At 42.5% G+C, this 24865-nt stretch overlaps 1 protein-coding gene across 3 annotated transcripts in view; it reads right to left on the reverse strand.

Annotated features, from left to right (window-relative positions):
• Window positions 1–24865, reverse strand: part of fancg (FA complementation group G) — a 78600-nt gene that overhangs the window by 16958 nt on the left and 36777 nt on the right. For all 3 annotated transcript variants that reach the window (XM_070862506.1, XM_070862503.1, XM_070862505.1), the window contains exons 7-12: window positions 23893–24039; window positions 14552–14715; window positions 13728–13794; window positions 9206–9600; window positions 3157–3206; window positions 925–1092 (exon numbers count right to left, since the gene is read on the reverse strand). In XM_070862506.1, the coding sequence (XP_070718607.1) occupies window positions 925–1092; window positions 3157–3206; window positions 9206–9600; window positions 13728–13794; window positions 14552–14715; window positions 23893–24039 (991 nt within the window). The remainder of the gene's footprint in view (window positions 1–924; window positions 1093–3156; window positions 3207–9205; window positions 9601–13727; window positions 13795–14551; window positions 14716–23892; window positions 24040–24865) is intronic.

A 24865-nucleotide genomic window follows, 5' to 3' on the forward strand; every position in this document is an offset into this window, starting at 1 on the left:
ATCCAATTACTCGGGTAACTAGACCACAACTATTATCCTGAACTGGGTAATCACCTTGATTCTTTTTGATGAAATTTCAGAGATTATAGGATGGCTCTAAACCCACCTGTTTTATTGAAGACAACAAAATGGTGAAAACTGGTAACAATAAAATCTCTATGCCTTTAGGTGGCTTCTTGACAGACTGGGAGTAGAAGGAATATTGACAATTGTCATGAAATCTTGAGAAGTCCTGCCACGTGAAAAACATATCCAATCGACAAGATCTCCCTCATTAGACCTCCCTCATATACCACAGGTTGTGTTACAGGAGGTTACTTTTGAGTGCTATGATTTCGGAAAATAATTAAAAACAATGGTTCCATGTCTGAACCTGGAGGGGCGAGGAAGACACTTGGGTATTTTGAACTTATTGAACACAGTCCAAAAATAATAGATTTTTAATCTAAAGAAAATTATATTTTCCATCACTTCCCCAAACGTTAGCTAAATTTCACTACCACTCCAGGCCAAGGTCCGAGAAACTCAATAGATCATCCAGCTGTCCATCCTTTCACATTTGCTCCTCCTCCAACCCTCAGTTTATAATGGCACTCTCCTTCCTCTCCCTCAATTCAAACTGGTACCATTCTTCTCCTCCAATCCAGTCTAAGATGGCACTCATCTTCCGTCTGCCCCATTCTACTTGACACAATCTCCTTCATCCCCACTCAAGCTGGCACTCTAGGCCCAAATCACTTCCACTTGCAGCAGGACTCAGACAGGAGAAAAGCCAGGTTAATGATCTAGTCAGTAAAAGCCCACACAAATAGAACTGAAGCCACAAAAGATTATTGTCATGAAATACTGATGGTTGGCATGCATGGGACAATCGTTAATGATTTATCACTGGAAACACAAATCTCAGTTCCAAAAATAATGTACCAGGATAAGCTTGTAGACTCAGCTGGAAATTTTGCAGAGCTTCCCGGTCCTGACCCCTTTCTGCCAGCTGCATTCCTCTTCCAGCAAAAGCCAACGATTTCAGCTTTTGCAAGGTTTTGACTTCCGTCATGTTCTTTTTCAAGGTTTCAAACTGATCACCAGGCTCTCCTGTAAGACAAACATTTAGAACCATTTCCATTTGCAAATTTTATGCAGGTGCATTTCGTTATATTTGCAAGTTCGCACACTGCTAGCAGATTCCCTGTGGCATTGCTCATGGTAAGTGAGAGAATTTGCTGTTTTATAACATTAGAAGTGGTTCTGCCATGGGGGCCACTGATTTACAGTGACTGAATATTTTTATTAAATGGAATTATACAATTTTTATTGGAGGTTTTGGAATTTAAGTCCACAACTCTGTCCATTATTCTGTGAAGCCTGCATTTAATTTTTAATTAAAAACATTTTCAAAGGTAAGAATACACAGCAAGACTGCACACAAGATGGAAAGTTGTAGGTGGTTGTCTGATATTCAGCAGTACTGGAGAGGGGGAGTGGAATTTAGCTTGTACATTGAGACAGGCCTGGGCTTTATCGGCAGAGGTAGATGGTCCTGAGCTTTGGCAGAGGTGGGATAGGACCCTGGAGTTTGGCAGTATCTTTTGGTTGTTTGAGCTGACAACACCATGGAGGGGGAACTTACACACACAACTCGGTGTTGTTGTCATGTTTTTGTCACAGTTTTTGTGTCAACTTTCTCCTATTATAAATTCTTATGTCCACATCTAATATGGGTTTTACCTTCGTAAACCTGTCACTGATTGTAGATTCTGGTCATGAGGTTCTCAAAATGCTCTCTAAATTTTTTTTTCAATTACTATTTTTTGCTCAGCAAGTGAAATTTCTAGTATCAAATAATTTTTTTTTCATATTTCACAATATGATTAAATGTATCAATTTAATTGTCTTGTGTTTTTAATGCCTTCATTAAAGCTTTAATGTAAAGGCTTTGGCCTCTTCCAAATGCCTTGACTTGATATTTTTGCCCAGCACTGTGAGGGTTATGGGGTGTGGGCAGGGAAGTGGAGTTGAGGCCAAGATCAGTCAGATCAGCCATGATCTTATTGAATGGCAGAGCAAGCCCGAGGGGCCAAATGGCCTACTCCTGCTCCTCTTTATGTTCTTATGACTCAGCTGAATTTAGATTGTCTCGTCCGGCCATGTACCATATACCTAATTTCCCAAAATGCATCATCATTGTACTGATTAAATATTCTACCCATTTCTGCTCAAAAGTTTTTCAGAATGAACTGAATAAAGGTTGAGGTCAAATTTCAAAATCTTTATTCTGGTAAAATTCATACTGCTTTCTTAAAAAGTGTGAGAGAAAAACCTGATTACATACTTGTTGCAGTTTTTGTGTTCTATAAACTTCAGAAAATCGACTTGAAACGTTCAGTCTGTTTCTCTCTCCACAGGTGCTGTCTGACCTGCTGAGTATTACTAGTATTTTCTGGGGGGTTTTCAAACATACCCTCCTCTGGTGTTGATGCAAACATCAGGCCTCAGAAATACACTAAACGAGTACCATAAAACTAACCAATCAAATTGCTCACATTTTTTTTCTTGTGCTGTTTCCAACCACCTTTTCCTTGCACTTAGGTCAGTGTGTACAGCTAAAAATAACAATCCATTTAAAAATTGAAATCACCTAAACGTGTCGATGAAGTTGGTTATTTAATATTCGAAGCCCACCCCAAAACCAAAACACGGATAGGTAAAGATTGTCGAAACTGTACAATATAATGAAAAAAAATATTTTTTAAACCTCTGATTTCCCCACCAGTTGTTTGCTAATTTTCTGCTTGGTTGTCATGTGACATGGGTTGTACATTAACTCTGGGTTAATTGTGTTAATTTGCAGGGTGAAATTACAACTCCAATAATGCCGTGCTCATACACATAATTTGCCCACAGTAGCTGGGACAATTCTCAGCATTCAGGTGGATTTCCAGCACAAGCCCCAGGCCGCAGACAATATTTTGGTTTCAAGAATAAGTCGATCTCCATACAGTCAAAAAAATCAAAAACCGTGCCAAATTCGACTACGCCTTTTGGTGGTGCTCAGACTATTTCGTGTTACACCTTGGTAACTTTGAATATGTTCCATGGGTACATTTTTTTTTAAATGAGTAAAACAGACCCAACTATAAATATAGGAATATAGCTGACCTGAATCAGGAGGGCCCACAACTTGAACTTTAAGGAGCAAATTTACACATCTGAAGAAAAAAAATGTACACATCAATAATCTGGGCATGCAATACTCAGCCATCAATGCAGAAATAACACACTACAAAGGATGGATATCCTCATTAGAAGCATCAATAAATTCCTCCCATAAACACTGTGCAATCAAAATGCATCATAGTTTAGCATCATAGAATGAGTCAGCACAAAAGGAGGTTATTCAGCCCATTGTGCCCCTGCCACTTCTTTGAAAGAGCTCTCCAATTAGTCCCACTCCCCCTGCTCTTTCCCCATCGTCCTGCAACTTTATCCAAAAACCTTTTGCAAGTTAATGTTGAGTCTGCTTCCAACACCCTTTCAGGCAGTGCATTCCAGATCATAATGTGCTATGCTCCTCCTGTACCATGCGGGAACTCAGGGACACTTCCGGTGTCCCTGACGACTACGTGTGCAGGAAGTGTATCCGCCTCCAGCTCCTGACTGTCCGCGTTGCGGAGTTGGAGCTGAGGGTGGATTCGCTCTGGAGCATCCACGATGCTGAGAATGACATGAGTATCACGTGTAGTGAGTTGGTCTTACCGCAGGGAAAGGGTCCACAGCCAGCTAGGGAATGGAAGACCAGCAGGAAGAGTAATGCAAGGAAGGTAGTGCAGGGGTCCCCTGTGGTCATCCCCCTGCAAAACAGATACACTGTTTTGAGTACTGTTGAGGGGGATGACTCATCAGGGGAGGGCAGCAGCAGCCAAGTTCATGGCACCGTGGCTGGCTCTGCTGCACAGGAGGGCAAGAAAAAGAGTGGGACAGCAATAGTGATAGGGGATTCAATGGTGAGGGGAATAGATAGGCATTTCTACGGCCGCGACCGAGACTCCAGGATGGTATGTTGCCTCCCTGGTGCAAGGGTCAAGGATGTCTCGGAGCGGGTGCAGCACATTCTGAAATGGGAGAGAGAACAGCCAGTTGTCGTGGTGCACATTGGTACCAACGACATAGGTAAAAAAAGGGATGAGGTCCTACGAAACGAATTTAAGGAGCTAGGAGCTAAATTAAAAAGTAGGACCTCAAAAGTAGTAATCTCGGGATTGCTACCAGTGCCACGTGATAGTCAGAGTAGGAATCGCAGGATAGCGCAGATGAATACGTGGCTTGAGCAGTGGTGCAGCAGGGAGGGATTCAAATTCCTGGGGCATTGGGACCGGTTCTGGGGGAGGTGGGACCAGTACAAACCGGACGGTCTGCACCTGGGCAGGACCGGAACCAATGTCCTAGGTGGAGTTTTTGCTAGTGCTGTTGGGGAGGATTTAAACTAATATGGCAGGGGGATGGGAACCAATGCAGGGAGACAGAGGGAAACAAAAAGGAGGCAAAAGCAAAAGACAGAAAGGAGATGAGGAAAAGTGGAGGGCGGAGAAACCCAAGGCAAAGAACAAAAAGGGCCACTGTACAGCAAAATTCTAAAAGGACAAAGGGTGTTAAAAAAACAAGCCTGAAGGCTTTGTGTCTTAATGCAAGGAGTATCCGCAATAAGGTGGATGAATTAATTGTGCAAATAGATGTTAATAAATATGATGTGATTGGGATTACGGAGACGTGGCTCCAGGATGATCAGGGCTGGGAACTCAACATTCAGGGGTATTCAACATTCAGGAAGGATAGAATAAAAGGAAAAGGAGGTGGGGTAGCATTGTTGGTTAAAGAGGAGATTAATGCAATAGTTAGGAAAGACATTAGCTTGGATGATGTGGAATCTATATGGGTAGAGCTGCAGAACACCAAAGGGCAAAAAACGTTAGTGGGAGTTGTGTACAGACCTTCAAACAGTAATAGGGATGTTGGGGAGGGCATCAAACAGGAAGTTAGGGGTGCATGCAATAAAGGTGCAGCAGTTATAATGGGTGACTTTAATATGCACATAGATTGGGCTAGCCAAACTGGAAGCAATACGGTGGAGGAGGATTTTCTGGAGTGCATAAGGGATGGTTTTCTAGACCAATATGTTGAGGAACCAACTAGGGGGGAGGCCATCTTAGACTGGGTGTTGTGTAATGAGAGAGGATTAATTAGCAATCTCATTGTGCGAGGCCCCTTGGGGAAGAGTGACCATAATATGGTGGAATTCTGCATTAGGATGGAGAATGAAACAGTAAATTCAGAGACCATGGTCCAGAACTTAAAGAAGGGTAACTTTGAAGGTATGAGGCGTGAATTGGCTAGGATAAATTGGCGAATGATACTTAGGGGGTTGACTGTGGATGGGCAATGGCAGACATTTAGAGACCGCATGGATGAATTACAACAATTGTACATTCCTGTCTGGCGTAAAAATAAAAAAGGGAAGGTGGCTCAACCGTGGCTATCAAGGGAAATCAGGGATAGTATTAAAGCCAAGGAAGTGGCATACAAATTGGCCAGAAATAGCAGCGAACCTGGGGACTGGGAGAAATTTAGAACTCAGCAGAGGAGGACAAAGGGTTTGATTAGGGCAGGGAAAATGGAGTACGAGAAGAAGCTTGCAGTGAACATTAAGGTGGATTGCAAAAGTTTCTATAGGTATGTAAAGAGAAAAAGGTTAGTAAAGACAAACGTAGGTCCCCTGCAGTCAGAATCAGGGGAAGTCATAACGGGGAACAAAGAAATGGCAGACCAATTGAACAAGTACTTTGGTTCGGTATTCACTAAGGAGGACACAAACAACCTTCCAGATATAAAAGGGGTCAGAGGGTCTAGTAAGGAGGGGGAACTGAGGGAAATCTTTATTAGTCGGGAAATTGTGTTGGGGAAATTGATGGGATTGAAGGCCGATAAATCCCCAGGGCCTGATGGACTGCATCCCAGAGTACTTAAGGAGGTGGCCTTGGAAATAGCGGATGCATTGACAGTCATTTTCCAACATTCCATTGACTCTAGATCAGTTCCTATGGAGTGGAGGGAAGCCAATGTAACCCCACTTTTTAAAAAAAGGAGGGAGAGAGAAAACAGGGAATTATAGACCGGTCAGCCTGACCTCAGTAGTGGGTAAAATGATGGAATCAATTATTAAGGATGTCATAGCAGTGCATCTGGAAAATGGTGACATGATAGGTCCAAGTCAGCATGGATTTGTGAAAGGGAAATCATGCTTGACAAATCTTCTGGAATTTTTTATGGATGTTTCCAGTAAAGTGGACAAAGGAGAACCAGTTGATGTGGTATATTTGGATTTTCAGAAGGCTTTCGACAAGGTCCCACTCAAGAGATTAATGTGCAAAGTTAAAGCACATGGGATTGGGGGTAGTGTGCTGACGTGGATTGAGAACTGGTTGTCAGACAGGAAGCAAAGAGTAGGAGTAAACGGGTACTTTTCAGAATGGCAGGCAGTGACTAGTGGGGTGCCGCAAGGTTCTGTGCTGGGGCCACAGCTGTTTACATTGTACATTAATGATTTAGACGAGGGGATTAAATGCAGTATCTCCAAATTTGCGGATGACACTAAGTTGGGTGGCAGTGTGAGCTGCGAGGAGGATGCTATGAGGCTGCAGAGTGACTTGGATAGGTTAGGTGAGTGGGCAAATGCATGGCAGATGAAGTATAATGTGGATAAATGTGAGGTTATCCACTTTGGTGGTAAAAACAGAGAGACAGACTATTATCTGAATGGTGACAGATTAGGAAAAGGGAAGGTGCAACGAGACCTGGGTGTCATGGTACATCAGTCATTGAAGGTTAGCATGCAGGTACAGCAGGCGGTTAAGAAAGCAAATGGCATGTTGGCCTTCATAGCGAGGGGATTTGAATACAGGGGCAGGGAGGTGTTGCTACAGTTGTACAGGGCCTTGGTGAGGCCACACCTGGAGTATTGTGTACAGTTTTGGTCTCTTAACTTGAGGAAGGACATTCTTGCTATTGAGGGAGTGCAGCGAAGATTCACTCGACTGATTCCCGGGATGGCGGGACTGACCTATCAAGAAAGACTGGATCAACTGGGCTTGTATTCACTGGAGTTCAGAAGAATGAGAGGGGACCTCATAGAAACGTTTAACATTCTGACGGGTTTAGACAGGTTAGATGCAGGAAGAATGTTCCCAATGTTGGGGAAGTCCAGAACCAGGGGTCACAGTCTGAGGATAAGGGGTAAGCCATTTAGGACCGAGATGAGGAGAAACTTCTTCACCCAGAGAGTGGTGAACCTGTGGAATTCTCTACCACAGAAAGTAGTTGAGGCCAATTCACTAAATATATTCAAAAGGGAGTTAGATGAAGTCCTTACTACTCGGGGGATCAAGGGTTATGGTGAGAAAGCAGGAAGGGGGTACTGAAGTTTCATGTTCAGCCATGAACTCATTGAATGGCGGTGCAGGCTAGAAGGGCTGAATGGCCTGCTCCTGCACCTATTTTCTATGTTTCTATGTTACATATTTTTTTCCCCTCATGTCACCTCTGGTGCTTTTCCAATCACCTTAAATCTGTGCCCTCTAGTTACCAACCCTCCTGCCACTGGAAACAGTTTCTCCTTAATTACTCTTAAAAACAGCTCTTCATAATTTTGAACACCTCTATCGAATCTCCCCATTAAATATATGTGGCAAAATACACTTAAATATAAAAATGCTTTATGAAATCTGTGTGTGAATGTACTTTCTAGAGATTCCAATTTTTTTTTTGTATAAAAAGTACAGGAAAGAAAAGACCATTTGGCCCAACAAATCCACACTCTCTAGCAGACCCTGTACCATTTGCAATATCGTGGACTCGCAACCTGTTTAACTTCCTGAATGAGGTGAATAATCACAGGGAAAACTGCAAGATTATGTGGAAGGAAGATAGAACATCTCAAGCACTACAAAAGATTCATCTGAATTACTACAAACTGTGAAAATGATTGCAAAAGGCTGAAAATTATCCAAGATGAATACTGGAAGTTTTCAAAAGAATATACACCGTTCACAAATAAGTAAATCTGTAAATGTTGCAGAATTCTACCAAATGCTGTCAAAAGGCAGAAATATGAATAAAAACTCGTGAATCTCTTTGCTTCTGGATTATGAGGACATAAATCAAGGGGGAAAGGTGCAACTCTGACCCTGCCATAGCATTCACCACCAAGCCACCACCAACATGGAAGAGACCACGAGACAGACCCAGAACAAGATGGGATGACGACATAAAAGTGCTCAACAGCATGGGCCTTACACCCAATGAGGCACAAGTGAGAACCCTGAACCATAATGGTTCGAAGAAGCTGGTAGGTGGCAACGTCCTCATGGATAAGGCCTGAGACGACAACAGTGGGACCCACTGTGACCCTAAAGAGGGCAGGCAGGGAAAGGTTGGGTGAGGAACTGAACAAAGCGACTTCCACCTCATTCATTGTGGTACAGGCAGATCTCCCTTTGCAAATGTTTTTGCTCTCTATTGAGGAAACGAGGGGAAAAAAAGTGGAGGGGGCAGAGGAGGAAAGGGGGAAGGGGAAAAAGGTAAAGGTTTTGGTTGCCATATTACAGAAGAGAGATCATGGTACTTAAAAGATGCAACAGGCTACCCATCCGATACCTGATATCAGGCACCTGAACTACAAGGAGGGACTACAGCAGTTGAGTTTGTTTGGACTACAGAAGAGAAGACCCAAAGGGAACCTTTTTGAGTTGAATTCTAAAAACTGTACATCATGCCCTGGAAAATGAGAGGCATGGGATGAAGCTAACAAATTGAAAGATCTAACTCTTTCACACAGAGGGTGGTGAATGGTTAATTACCTGGGCAGTCCAAGGTTGATAAAATCAGCAATTGTAAGAATAAGTTGGACAGGCATTTGCCAAGAAAAATCAATGGAGTGAGATCGGATGTGAATTGTGTATTCTGTCTTCAAACTGAAGGCTGGCTAACTGGACCGAAATTACCTTTTCCATTCCTGTATATTTGTATTTTCCTAGACTACTACACAATGTAGAATCTGCTGTAACACTGTAGTACGGAATATCAGCAAGTGCTTTCTGCCTAGCATTATATAACTTGCAATCCTGTAAAGGATAATATACTTATGACGGTAACTCACCGACTAAAATTAGTAATTGACTCCTTATTATTTTTCAAGAGAGCAAAAGCTTGTCCTTGATATAAAAATGCAGTTGCTGACCATAAAATATAATTGAGGGTTTCCTTCTTCTTTGCCCAAAATGTTTGTGACTCATTGAAGCATTTCGAAAGAGAACTCTGACACTTGGTGTTAATCTCTGGAACATCAGTCCTTTCTGAGCAATCACCAGACAGCCATTCATTAACCCGAATTTCAAATGTTAATTTTTCTGAAAGTAAACTTGACATTTTGCAGGCAATTTCCTCGCAAACAGTGATGACATCATTATATCTTTGACATCGCAAGAGAGCTACTGCTGCTTCCAGATAGATTTCAGGAATGCTAGGAACGGTGGGGTCTGCGACAAGAAATACCTATGAAAGAGCACAATACAATTAAAAATTGAAAACAATGATGCATTTCTAACCCTAGATAGAGCAAGGCTTGTTAAAATGCAGCCTGTGGCCAATGGTAGCTCACTCAGCACCTCCCACTAGGAAGACAGGTAAGAGAATGAACATATTCTTAGACTTAATGGGCCCAATTTTGGCCATGACTTGCATCACTTTTTTTTGGAGTAAGTTGGTTTTTCTGATGCACGTTAAAAAAAAAAACATTTTTCCCAATAAATTTGCTCCAGAATAACTTAGTTAGATACGATTTTTTTTTTAGTTCAGTTTTTTTCCCCCCCAAAGCCAGTTTTGGTCATCGAGGCCAGCTAACACTTACACCAAATCGACTTAGGTCAGCATATGTGGTCAGCTCTGAAAAACGTTACAGGCAGTTAAGGAATCAGCGCAGGTAAATAAGTAAGGACCTGCACTCAAGCACCAAACATTCCAAATAAAAGTTAAAATAACTAAATAAATATAAAGAACTCAGTTAAACAATTGATTAACAATTAAATATTTGAAGTAAATCCTACCTTGGGCCAGGGAAGGCAGCGGGTCGGCCTGTATGGGAGGCCATTCGGCGTGGAATAGGGGCGGCCGGCAAAGACGCATCGGGAGACTGGGGGTGGGGGTGGGGGGGGGCAGAGGGAGGGAGGGAGAGGAAAGGCTGGGCTCGGCGGCATCTGGAGGAGGGGAAGGAAAGGCTGGACTCAACGGCACCAGGGAGGGGGGGCGGGGGCTCGGCAGCATCTCGGGTAGGGTTCTGACAGCTTGGGCTGCACTCAGACGTGGGCGACCATTCGGCCATGGCTCGGGGCGGCGAACATCGTGTCCTGCTGACAGCTTGCAGGACACGCTGGGAGAGCGAAGAGCATGCGTGCAGACTCCACTGCACATGTGACAGCTGTCGGCAGTGTTTTCAGCGCAGGGCTGTAGCTCCGCCCCCCCCCCCCCCCCCCCAGTCCACCATGGACGCCACGCCAGGACCCGGGACACTCGGCAGGGGGGCCAGAATACTAAAAGTTTTTTTGCCGCCCTTTCCAGCGCACAAAGTCGCCACATAAAAGGGTCAGTGCGCCAAAAAAACAGGTTGACCAAAATTGGGCCCAATGTATGTAACACAACAGTAGATCATACTGTCAACATAAAAGCAGAACATACTGTCGCCTGTTAATATTTTTTATGGGCATTTCATTGTTAAATGTGTCCACACCTGTTACATCTGGTGACATGTGCTCTGTCTCAACCCCATTTGCATTGTGGGCCCTATCTTTGGCCTCCAAAGCAGACTCCCGACTTCCCCACTCCATTATTGACCTCCGGGCCTGTTCTGGGCCAGCGATGAACCTCTCCATCCCCTGCCCCCCAACTCATGATCACCCTTTGATTCTCCTCAATCCATTGGTAGCACCAATTTGACCTTCTGACCCTTGTCTCAAGCACCCCCTTGATCAGCCTCTGCTGCCTGCATGACTTCCCTGTCCCCAAATAAGCAATTCTGTCCTGTGTCAGCATGCTCCCAAGATCAACATGACAAATTTAAAATACGCAAATTCATTGTTTGTCAGCTCTACAATCAGTGTCCACAGGCAACAAATGTAGTTTCGAATTTAATTCATTTTCAGTTGTTATAAGAACATAATAGGAACAGGAGTAGGCCAAAAGGCCCCTCGAGCCTGCTCTGCCATTCAATATCATGGCTGATCTAATCATGGACTCAGCTCCACTTCCCTGCCCGCTCCCCATAACCCCTTATCGTTTTAAGAAATTGTCTATTTCTGTCTTAAATTTATTCAATGACCCAGCTTCCACAGCTCTCTGAGGCAGCGAATTCCACAGATATACAACCCTCAGAAGAAATTTCTCCTCATCTCTGTTTTAAATGGGCAGCCCCTTATTCTAAGATCGTGCCCTCTAGTTCTAGTCTCCCCCATCAGTGGAAACATCCTCTCTGCATCCACCTTGTCAAGCCCCCTCATAATCTTTCGATAAGATCGCCTCTCATTCTTCTGAACTCCAATGAATAGAGGCCAGCCTACTCAACCTTTCCTCATAAGTCAACCCTCTCATCCCCAGAATCAACCTAGTGAACCTTCTCGGAACTGCCTCCAAAGCAAGTATATCCTTTCGTAAATATGGAAACCAAAACTGCACGCAGTATTCCAGGTATGGCCTCACCAATACCTTATATAGCTGTAGTAAGACTTCCCTGCTTTTATACTCCATCCCCTTTGCAATAAAGGGGAAGATACCATTGGCCTTCCTGATCACTTGCTGTACCTGCATATTATCCTTTTGTGTTTCATGCACAAATACCCCCAGGTCCCACTGTACTACAGCACTTTGCAATCTTTCTCCATTTAAATAATAACTTGCTCTTTGATTTTTTCTGCCAAAGTGCATGACCTCACACTTTCCAACATTATACTCCATCTGCCAAATTTTTGCCCACTCACTTAGCCTGTCTATGTCCTTTTGCAGATTTTTTGTGTCCTCCTCACACATTGCTTTTCCTCCCATCTTTGTATCATCGGCAAACTTGGCTACGTTACACTCTCAATCACTAAGGAGGTGGTACTCAGTAAGATAATAAAGGCAGATAAATTCCCTGGACCTAATGGCTTGCATTCTAGGGTCTTAAGAGAAATAGCGGCAGAGATTGTGGATCCATTGGTTGTAATTTACCAAAATTCCCTGGATTCTGGAGAGGTCCCAACAGGTTGGAAAACTGCAAATGTAACGCCCCTATTTAAAAAAGGAGGCAGACAAAATGCAGGAAACTATAGACCAGTTAGCCTAATGTCTGTGATTGGGAAAATGTTGGAGTCCATTATTAAAGAAGCAGTAGCAGGACATTTGGAAAAGCAAAATACAGTCAGGCAGAGTCAGCATGGATTTATGAAGGGGAAGTCATGTTTGACAAATTTGCTGGAGTTCTGAGGATGTAACGAACAGGGTGGATAAAGAGAAACCAGTGATGTGGTCTATTTGGACTTCCAGAAGGCATTTGACAAGGTGTCACATAAAAGGTTACTGCATAAGATAAAAGTTCATAGGGTTTGGGGTAATATATTAGCATGGATAGAGGATTGGCTAACTAACAGAAGAGAGTCGGGATAAATGGTTCATTCTCTGATTGGCAACCAGTAACTAGTGGGGTGCTGCAGGGATCAGTGCTGGGACCCCAACTATTTACAATCGAAATTAATGACTTCCCACCTCCCTCATGCCGTACCAGTAATCCTCTTCTCCTTGACCCAATTCATCTGGACACCCCGGTCACCCCCTTCTCCTTCACCCTTCCTGATTCCGAATCCCTCTGCTCTCTTCTTCCCCCCCCACCCCACCCACTCCTCTCCTCTCCTCTCCTCTCCTCTCCCCCTACCCTTCCCCCTCTCTCTCTCCTCCATTCTGGTTACACTTATCTTACCAGTTTCACTCGTCGCACCACTGCTACTGCTCCCACTGGGTTTCAGTTCTCCTTTGGTGACCTTAGATTCTCTCCTGTGCGGCCTCCATTTACTTTCTGGTCTTTCATGGTGCTCCATCTTTTCTCCCGCCCCACCACCTCAAATGCCTTTAATCCTGTTTTTTCCTTCTCTCACCTCCAATGTTGTTCCATCTTCTCCCTCAGTTGGCCTGTAGTCCTCTTCTGCCTCCTCCACACATGCCTGTGCCTCTAATCCTGTTCTACCCATCCACTACATTCCTCCTACTCCTTGGCTCCACACCTCCTCTACCTTCTTCCAACTCCCACTCCACTCTGCTTTCCTCCCCCCAGCTTCTTATGACCTCCAATGTTCAGTACTTCCTTAGCTCTAATCCACTTATTCCCCCTCCCCCAAATAACCTCACTTCTTCTTAAAACTTACAAGTCATGACTTCCTGTATACAATGCCAAGGAAGATCGACTGCCATGATAAGGGCAGAAATTACGACAGTTCATTCTGAATGAGGTCGGAGTTCGTAATCACAGTAGTGCAGTTTAGGCTCAACATTTAACATAGAATCTTCTTGAGCAACATCTCGGTTGTCCAAAAACATTTTAAAAATGCCATGCAGACATCTTGTGTATGAAGATCAACAAATTATTTTTAAATGACACTCACTTCCTGTTGGGATCCCTCCAGAAATGAAGCCAGTAGATCAAGATAGTGTTCCGCTGCCTCTTCAGCTCTAAGCAAAACAAAAGTTAAATTGCTGAAAGTGAAACGGAATCTAAAAATGTCAAAATAAATGTGTGCTTCAACCTTAAGATGCAAAACCATTCCCTAGATAACTCAAAGAGAGTGTTCAGTGAGCAAGTTGAGCAGATTCAGACGGGGAAGATCCCAGATTGAATTCCTGAGCTACATCAGATAGATTAGTTACGTCTCAGCCAGGGCACGAATAGGGATATATAATTGATCTTAGTACTACTGGGTTAAAGATTGGAAAGTCAGCCAGGGTTCTTGAACTCGATCACTTTTGGTGACTTTTCCTGTGTAGTCCTTTTAGTAAGGATAGGATCAGACAGGCCTCCGCATGCAAACAGCTGATACATCCAGGCTCACTCATGCATAATTGCAACTTGGGCAAGGAATCAAAGGATGCCCCGTGCCCATGAAATTGCAACCCAGCAAGGAGTCAATGTCTCTGGGAAAAGAGGAAAAAAATTAACAAGTGAAAGCAACAAAAAACCTTAAATTAAATTTTGATGTCGAGTGCCAATTCTGGAGAATATTTCAGGTCAATCACCCTTCCCTTCATAGAAAAAGGCTTATCATCCCATATTCCATCAAGGTCTTGGGATGTAGGCATCACTGCCAAGGCTGGCATTAATTTCCCATCCCGAGCTGTCCTGAAAAGGTGGTGGTGGGCTGCCTTCCTGAAAAACTGCAATCTATTTGTTTTCCACATGCGGCCTGTACAGTGGGAATTTTGTAAATAGTACCTTCCTATCTGAAGAAACCTTCTTGCAAGGGAGTGCTTTACATGCACCTGGTTTACACCGGTCAACAGATGACATGTTGCAGGAATCCGTACCAGCTGTTCAGGTCTAATCAGAACTTGAGGATCATGATTGCCGTCTTTAAACTGATCCCAACTTTCCAAAGCCTAGAAAATAAAATTTAACACATTTTGCATTTCAGTTCAGTGTTTAACTCGAACCCTACAAAAGTTGCACTAAGTTTGAATTAGTGCTTTGCAAGTTAGAGCATGGGAGGGAATTATTAATTGGACATACCAAATGGACATTAAGTAAAAGGGCTGGACTGTACGTTATATATCTATATCCTAATCACAGCCACAATGATGTATGCATTAGCTACTCAGAACCACATATTTTTCTTCCTTCTTTCGTAAACTTTAAAGCAAAGAGAATGAGAGCTAATGTTACAGTATTTTACAGCATATAAAGAGGCCATTCAAGCCAAAGTCCCACTTCTGCGCGTTTTTGTCATACTTTTCTTTGACATTGTTTTCTATTGACACAGAAATTACGTTCCGAGGCTTCCCGTGGGCAGATGCCTCTGAACTGAAAAATGACTACAAATTTACCTAGTAGTCCCAGAGGTGCATGGGATTCCGTTGGGGAGGCCTTCTCTTCCCAAGCTGTAAAGCGCGCTCCCGTCCTCCAGGTTCCCATGCAGGTGCAGTCATGTGTGACTGCTCAACCAATCAGATACAGTATTCCACAGCATTCTCATTAGTAGCAATGAACTCCATATCTATGAGTTCTCATTGCTATTAATAAAAAAAAACCCACACACACTAAAAAATAAAAAACATGCCTTACATAATTAAAATTAATTGAAATTAAAGTTAATAAATGCCTTAAAAAAATAGGAAAAATATATTTTTTTCTAAGTTTTGTAATTAGGGTTAAAAATAAACTTGCCTTAGTGGGCAGGGTTTTTAAACAATAAAATGTGTTTTTTTTTTTTAAATTTAATTATATTTTTGTATGTTTTAAAACTCTTACGCCTGTAAAAGTCGGCTATGTGCCTGCTTTTATCAGGTGCAAGAGCGTGAGGATATTTGCTGGGCAAGACATGAGTAAATCCCGCACTCTTGCCCTTGCAAATGTCCTCGCTACCGATGTGCTTTGGATCTGTCAAGCTCCAGCTTGACAAATCAGAAAAGCTGGTGTTCAGCGCATGCGCATTATGTGCTGAAAACTGGTTTTTGCGCTGCCTTCCCGGGTCCGTTGTATGCAAGTACTCAGTACGGACCCAGGGAGGCCGGGATTTCCAGGCCAATATTTATCCACCTCCCGTTTAAGTGTTATTTATGGATTCTGCTTCTACTATGGTTTCTGGCAGAGCATTCCATAACCTAACAACCCTCTTATTTATGGAAATAGCTGCTGCTTTCTAAGGATATAAATCAAATTGAGAATTGTTAGCTTGTCTTAGTTGGTAGCACATTTATTTCTGAGTCAGTAGGTCATGGGTTCAAGCCACAATCCAGGACTTGTGCACATCATCTGGGCAGATATAATGTGACAATACAGCACTGGTGTAAGAGGCGCCTCAGACACTTTTAGGCTTTATTCACAGATATTTATCTCATCTTCTGTGCCTTAACCACTCCCTTAAGCAAACACTCCCTCCCAATTTAGTAATGTGGCATTGCCTCGGGGTCAAATTGAAACTGTGGTTACTGCAGTAGTTTACTGATACAAGTCCCATCATATTCTCGTGGTGTTTGGATAGAAGAATAAACATCAGACCATGTGATCGCGGCTATAAATTAAGAATAAACACCATCAGACCATGTGATCTAGGCTATAAATTAAGATTTATTAAAAGTTAAAGTTAAAGAGCAGCATAAAGCCAATAGGGCAGAACTTATAGAACTTTTCTATACACCTCCTCAGGGTCAAACATTTCAAAAGCACAACACTTTGCTCACTCTCTTAGCAATATTAAATCTGAACACAAAATTTGAACTCAGTTTTGCTTAATCATTAGAATCTTTAAGGTCTTCACCTCATATCTCGCTAATCTGGAAGGATGGACAAGCTGGGTGGATGTTGCTTGGCATTTACACTTATCATGTTGAATACTGGAGTACAAGATGTATTCCACAAGTGAATCAAGTTTATCAAACTAATGTGATGGTTTCCTGAACTCCATACTCCATCTAGTTACAAGGCCCCAGCACATCTGCAAGTGTTATCCAGCACTTTATCTAAAATTTGATTCATTTCAGGACAAAGCAAGCAATCTGTGTTCAGTGATTTCTACTTGCCTTGTAATTAAAATGTAGTTGCAACAGGAGTAACACTTTAAGTGCTAGACAGCGACATAGATCCTCTCCAACAGCAACCAAATTTAAAGCGACCAACCACGTCTCTCAAATAGGTAATAAAAATATGAACTCTTAAAATTATGACCAAACTTCTTCAAATGAGACAAAGCATATCCTCCATCTGACGTTCAACCCCAATAGACACTCGTAGTTAATCTATTGTTAGTAACATGTCTGTCAGTTTCACAAAACTCATCATCTCCATCCCTCAGGATCACACAAGAAGCATCACCAAGTACATGTAAACACAGCCGTTCCCAAATTCCCATGAGGACAGCATGAATACCGAGGCAACCCTGCAAAAATGTTAACTTTTTACCCATGATTAAGGCCACTAAACTGAAGGAATACGATTTCCAGAACACGAACAAAATCCTGGAATTTTCCCTAATCCCATTTCATTTAAATGGAATTTGATTTTGGTCCCTGTAAAACAGTGGCACTGCCCATGATTTTATAATGGTCCGGATTTTGCAGTCAGCACTGAAGGAACACCGCTCATCACGCTTGCAGCTGCCCATAGAATTTTCACAGGCTTTTGAGCAGCAATTTACAGTTCCTAAAGATCCTTTTCAGCGTGGTGCCCTCTTTAGGGGTGTATGAGCAGGGAAACCGACAGCGTGCCTCTTCAACCAATCAGATTGAAGATTTCCTCACGGAGGTGTTTGTTTCCATGTCATGGTGCATGAGCTGAAAACTTTAATTTTAAAAAGTGTTTCTTCTGCACCTACTAGCACTTAATTAACTGAAGATTACTAAAATAAATGTTAAAAGAGAAGTTCTATTTTTCGTTTCTCTACCTTTTTTAACTTTTTATTTCCAGCTAATGTACTGTGTTCTAACCATCAAAACTTCTTTCCATTTTCCAAGTTTGAAACACTTCATTCCTTAGAAAGCCAGTGCATGGAGTCTCCCATTTAGAAACATAGAAAATAGGTGCAGGAGTAGGCCATTCGGCCCTTCGAGCCTGCACTGCCATTCAATGAGTTCATGGCTGAACATGCAACTTCAGTACCCCATTCCTGCTTTCTCGCCATACCCCTTGATTCCCCCAAGTCGTAAGGACTACATCTAACTCCTTTTTGAATATATTTAGTGATTTGGCCTCACCAACTTTCTGTGGTGGAGAATTCCATAGGTCCACCACTCTCTGGGTGAAGAAGTTTCTCCTCATCTCGGTCCTAAATGGCTTACCCCTTATCCTTAGACTGTGTCCCCTGGTTCTGGACTTCCCCAACATTGGGAACATTCTTCCTGCATCTAATCTGTCTAAACCAGTCAGAATTTTAAACGTTTCTATGAGATCCCCTCTCATTCTTCTGAACTCCAGTGAATACAAGCCCAGTTGATCCAGTCTTTCTTGATATGTCAGTCCCGCCATCCCGGGAATCAGTCTGGTGAACCTTCGCTGCACTCCCTCAAGTTAGGAGACCAAAACTGTACACAATACCCCAGGTGTGGCTTCACCAAGGCCCTGTACAACTGTAGTAACACCTCCCTGCCCCTGTACTCAAATCCCCTCGCTATGAAGGCCAACATGCCATTTTCTTTCTTAACCGCCTGCTGTACCTGCATGCCAACCTTCAATGACTGATGTACCATGACACCCAGGTCTTGTTGCACTTCCCTTTTCCTAATCTGTCACCATTCAGATAATAGTCTGTCTCTCTGTTTTTAACCACCAAAGTGGATAACCTCACATTTATCCACATTATACTTCATCTGCCATGCATTTGCCCACTCACCTAACCTATCCAAGTCACTCTGCAGCCTCATAGCATCCTCCTCGCAGCTCACACTGCCACCTAACTTAGTGTCATCTGCAAATTTGGAGATGCTACATTTAATCCCCTTGTCTAAATCATTAATGTACAATGTAAACAGCTGGGGCCCCAGCACAGAACCTTGCGGTACCCCACGAGTCACTGCCTGCCATTCTGAAAAGTACCCATTTACTCCTACTCTTTGTTTCCTGTCTGCCAACCAGTTCTCAATCCATGTCAGCACACTACCCCCAATCCCATGTGCTTTAACTTTGCACATTAATCTCTTGTGTGGGACCTTGTCGAAAGCCTTCTGTAATGTTGAGCCATGAACTCATTGAATGGCGGTGCAGGCTCGAAGGGCCGAATGGCCTACTCCTGCACCTATTTTCTATGTTTCTATGAAAGTCCAAATACATCACATCAACTGGTTCTCCCTTGTCCACTCTACTGGAAATATCCTCAAAAAATTCCAGAAGATTTGTCAAGCATGATTTCCCTTTCACAAATCCATGCTGACTTGGACCTATCATGTCACCTCTTTCCAAATGCACTGCTATGACATCCTTAATAATTGATTCCATCATTTTAACCACTACCGATGTCAGGCTGACCAGTCTATAATTCCCTGTTTTCTCTCTCCCTCCTTTTTTAAAAAAGTGGGGTTACACTGGTTACCCTCCACTCGATAGGAACTGATCCAGTCTATGAAATGTTGGAAAATGACTGTCAATGCATCCGCTATTTCCAAAGCCACCTCCTTAAGTACTCTGGGATGCAGACCATCAGGCCCAAGGGATTTATCGGCCTTCAATCCCATCAATTTCCCCAACACAATTTCCCGACTAATAAGGATTTCCCTCACTTCCTCCTTCTTACTTGACCCTCTGACCCCTTTTATATCCGGAAGGTTATTTGTGTCCTCCTTAGTGAATACCGAATCAAAGTACTTGTTCAATTGGTCTGCCATTTCTTTGTTTCCCGTTATGACTTCCCCTGATTCTGACTGCAGGGGACCTACGTTTGTCTTTACTAACGTCTTGGTGCTGGAATACATTTCCTGGATAAACTCTTGATTTTCCCTCGTGCTTCCAGCTTCTGCATGAACAGTGTCACTGGGATTCCATAAGTTTTGAACTTTTACAACGAAGGTGCTCAACTTTTCTAAGATAAAATTAAGATGTCACCATCATTTTTAAAATAATTGGTTTCTTGGGCAAACTGTAGGTCAAATTAATTCTTTACCTGGACCACATTGTAACTGGTCAAGCTCAATCAGTAATGTATGTGCAGGTATTTCTTAAGTTTTTTTTTGTTTGAGAAATTGTGTTTTGTAAGGATTAGTCAGTTAGAACAACCACAATTGCATTTATATAGCACATTTAACGTCTGAGCATTTCACAAGAACATTAACAAAATTTAACACCAAGCCATTTAAGGGGATATTAGGGCAGCTCACCAAAAGCGTAATCAAAGAGGTAGGGTTTTGAGGAGCTTCTTAAATGAGGAGGAGAGGTTTTGAGGCAAGAAATCCAGAGTTTGGGGCCGAGGTGAAGCTTTGAATATCGGGTATGCGCAAGTGGCCAGAATTGGAGGAGCGGAGAGATCAGAGGGTTGCAGGGCTGGAGGAGTTTGCAGAGATAGGGAGGGGCTATATATTGGGAAGCGCTGATGATAATCAAAGAAACAGAAGTTAGGCCACAGCTAGAGTACTGCGTGCAGTTCTGGTCACCACATTACAGGAAAGATGTGATTGCACTAGAGAGGGTACAGAGGAGATTTATGAGGATGTTGACTGGACTGGAGAATGATCTATGATGAAAGATTGGATAGGCTGGGTTTGTTTTCTTTGGATCAGAAGAGACCGAGGGGAGACCTCATTGAGGTATATAACATTATGAGGGGCCTGGACAGGGTGGAAAGGAAGGACCTATTTCCCTTTGCAGATAGGTCAACAACCAGGGGGCATAGATTTAAAGTAATTGGTAGGAGGTTTAGAGGGGATTTGAGGGGAAATTTTTCCACCTAGTGTGGTGGGGATCTGGAACTCACTGCCTGAAAGGTGGCAGAGGCTGAAACCCTCACCACATTTTAAAAATACCTGGATATGCACTTGAAGTGCCATAATCTACAAGGCTACAGACCAAGAGCTGGAAAGTGGGATTAGGCTGGATAGCTTTGTCGGCCGGCGTGGACACGATGGACCGAAATGGCCTCCTTCCGTGCTGTAAATTTCTATGATTCTATGATATGCAGAATCTAAATCAGGAAGTATAAATAGAAAATGTAATTCATTGTAAAATCATGTGCAGAAAGTGAAAGAGAGGGAAAGAAAGATGGGATTAAGCGATAAAAAAGACAGAATGAAAAAATATTAAGTTTTTAAAAAATCTCCAACAATAATTAAATTCTGAAGAAATGAGACTACACATGTAAAATTAAATTTTCGGTGCCCGAGGCCTGATGGCAGTAATTAAAACTTATGACATTAAAAATGTACTTAAACATGAATGCATCAGCCCTAACTTTTTCTGGCGTGTTTAGTGGGTAACCAGTGGGCAAGTACAGCAACTTCAGGACTTCATGGATTTCCATGCTGAATCTCTCAGTGAGGTACCAGTGTAGTGCAACTGTGGAGGAGCAGGGCAAATCGGACTGCAACTTTCATATTTCTGCATTTAGCTGCACAAGTGTGGACTCCGGAAGTTGCTGTCCAATTTACTCCACAATAACATAGAAACATAGAAAATAGGTGCAGGAGCAGGCCATTCAGCCCTTCTAGCCTGCACCGTCATTCAACGAGTTCATGGCTGAACATGAAACTTCAGTACCCCCCTCCTGCTTTCTCGCCATAACCCTTGATCCCCCGAGTAGTAAGGACTTCATCTAACTCCCTTTTGAATATATTTAGTGAATTGGCCTCAACTACTTTCTGTGGTAGAGAATTCCACAGGTTCACCACTCTCATGAGGAGAAACTTCTTCACCCACTCGGTCCTAAATGGCTTACCCCTTATCCTTAGACTGTAACCCCTGGTTCTGGACTTCCCCAACATTGGGAACATTCTTCCTGCATCCAACCTGTCCAAACCCGTCAGAATTTTAAACGTTTCTATGAGGTCCCCTCTCACTCTTCTGAACTCCAGTGAATACAAGCCCAGTTGATCCAGTCTTTCTTGATAGGTCAGTCCCGCCATCCCGGGAATCAGTCTGGTGAACCTTTGCTGCACTCCCTCAATAGCAAGAATGTCCTTCCTCAGGTTAGGAGACCAAAACTATACACAATACTCCAGGTGTGGCCTCACCAAGGCCCTGTACAACTGTAGCAACACCTCCCTGCCCCTGTACTCAAATCCCCTCGCTATGAAGGCCAACATGCCATTTGCTTTCTTAACCGCCTGCTTTACCTGCATGCCAACCTTCAATGACTGATGTACCATGACACCCAGGTCTCGCTGCACCTTCCCCCTTCCTAATCTGTCACCATTCAGATAATAGTCTGTCTCTCTGTTTTTACCACCAAAGTGGATAACCTCACATTTATCCACATTATACTTCATCTGCCATGCATTTGCCCACTCACCTAACCTATCCAAGTCACTCTGCAGCCTCATAGCATCCTCCTCGCAGCTCACACTGCCACCCAACTTAGTGTCATCCGCAAATTTGGAGATACTACATTTAATCCCCTTGTCTAAATCATTAAATCATTAATGTACAATGTAAAATTAACAGTGAATGCTGTTAACCTCACCATTATTCTTAATGTAAAATCTGTGTCAATGTTTTCCGAGACAAACAATGAATGTCTCCTCCAACCTCATACAAAAAAATCCCCGTTTATACTTAGTCTGTCATCATTTCAGAGCAGCTCTGCAGCACTCTGAAGGCAAGCCAATAGGTGTGGTAAAAGATGTCAGCCAACAAAATTGGCATAGTTCAACTAAGATGAGCAATCAAAAGAAATTCTTTCCCAACCTTAACAGAATAGTAACTATATGGGCGAGTACAAGCTGCTGTTCATGAAATTATGTTAACTCCCTTTGAAGAAAAAATTGGATTATTACCTCATTTAAACAAAGCACTGAAAATTCTACGGATAAGCACTGAAAATGGACTAAGTGTGGAATATTGTGGTTATGATTAAAATAGTGTCACAATGTTTTATTAAACATAGACTATGGGCCGGATTTTGCAGTAAAAACAATGTGGAGGCCAACAACGTTCCGTTATTAACGTGTAAATCGGACAATAACTTCTGACGACAGCACATGCAGTTAAATGCATAAATCAGGAAGTTGCTGTCAGAGTTGCCCTGCTCCGCCATAAGCTGCGCAATAATGGTATCTCTCAGAGACTCACCACTGAAATACATGGAACCGCATGAAGTTGCTCTACTTACCCGATATATACGCACTAAACTCGCCAGGAAATGTTTGGGCTTGTCCATTCCAGTGCAAGTACCCTTTTAACAGTGTGAAACGTCTTAATTATTGCCAAACAACCTCTCTGGCACTGAAAATTAACTTTTACAAATGTGGAGTCCAATTCCTTTAGATTTTAAATATTGCTGGAGATTTAAAAAAAATATACATGTATATTTAACTTTTTCTTTGTTTCTTCTATCTCTCTCTTAAACCAATCTTTCTTTGCCTCTCTTTATTTTGCTTTCTGTGCCCGATTTGCCACTAACGATTCTTCAATCTGATTGGTTAAGGAGATACACAATTGCTTGCCCTATTCGCACAGGTCCCAGATGCTCTGTAGCTGTGCTTTTTCGATAGTTGGCCGACAGCAACTCCCAGTGCAAAAGCCAATAGAAAGTCTGTGGGCAAGTTTAAAAAGCGATATGTTTCTTTTAATCCACATGCAGCATCTGAACGACTTCACCAGCATGCAGAGAACAGTTCAATGTCTAACTGTATCATGCAAATAGATGGTCATCAGCATTGCTATGTCTTCCAGGACAAATCAAGTCAGTGCATAACTTGATGTACACATTCAAAAAGCATCTGCAAACAATTCTGTCCACCAGAGTGCAACTGGACCCACATTTTAATGATTTTTGCCCCACGCTAACTTATTTAAAAGCTGAAAGGTATGTAATCAACATGGATCTAGTGGCACAATCGGTTTACCAGCACAGACACGATGGGCCGAATGGCCTCCTTCTGTGTCATAAATTTCTATGATTCTATAACAAAACTAGAACTCACCACATAGAGATGGTTCAGGGCCTCAAGCTCAGCTTCCACCATCTCTAGCTGTCGATACACTATGGCAGCTTGGTACAATGCAGAAAGGCACTGGATATCTGCTTGAAGAGCCCATCTGAAATATTGCAAGGCAGTTTGTGGTCTGTCCTAAACAGATAATTCAAAAAAACATAACTTTGGCACAAGTGTAATTTGCTTATGAAATCTTACCCTTGAATATAAAATGAATTTCAAATATATTTCAATCAAGTTTGTTGAAATCTTAATACACACACACACTTTGGCTGGGTTGCTGCATTCAACACAATTTGGCTAGTACACTAAACCAAGATGAATGCTGCTTTCATCTTTGGAAAAGAGAGGTGCAGCTTAAACTGAATTTATCCTGTCAAGAAGGACAGAGATGAAATGCAATCTGTTCTCAGTGATGCCATAAGTGCATCCATAAGTCCTAAAAGGAAAGAACAAACCAAACACTACTGAGACTCCATGGATGAATAAAGCCATAAGAGAACAATTGAGGGTAAGGGACGAGGCATACATTAAATACATAGACAGCAGGGGAGTGCATGATAAAGAAGACTACGAAGAGATTTGGAGAGAAATCCAAAAAAAATTAGAAAGGCAAAGAGAAACTATGAAATTAAATGATCAAAGAACATAAAACAAAATAGTAAAATATTTTACAAGCATATCAATTAAAAAAAAAGGAAGGTTGGGATGGGAATAGGGCCATTAATGGACAGACAAGATAATACCACAGGTAACGATAGAGAGATGGCAGAAATATTAAATAATTATTTTGCTTCAGTATTTACCAGGGAGATAGAACAGGTGGACATGACATAGGATGATGAGATTAGCAATGAGATAAGAGCATTTAAAATAAATAGAGGGGATATATTGAATAAACTAATCAAACTCAAGAGGATAAAACCCCTGGTCTGGATGGATTGCATCCACACATTTTAAA

This window comes from Pristiophorus japonicus, chromosome 2 (assembly GCF_044704955.1).
Source record: "Pristiophorus japonicus isolate sPriJap1 chromosome 2, sPriJap1.hap1, whole genome shotgun sequence".
In the NCBI taxonomy this organism is placed as follows: domain Eukaryota; kingdom Metazoa; phylum Chordata; class Chondrichthyes; family Pristiophoridae; genus Pristiophorus; species Pristiophorus japonicus.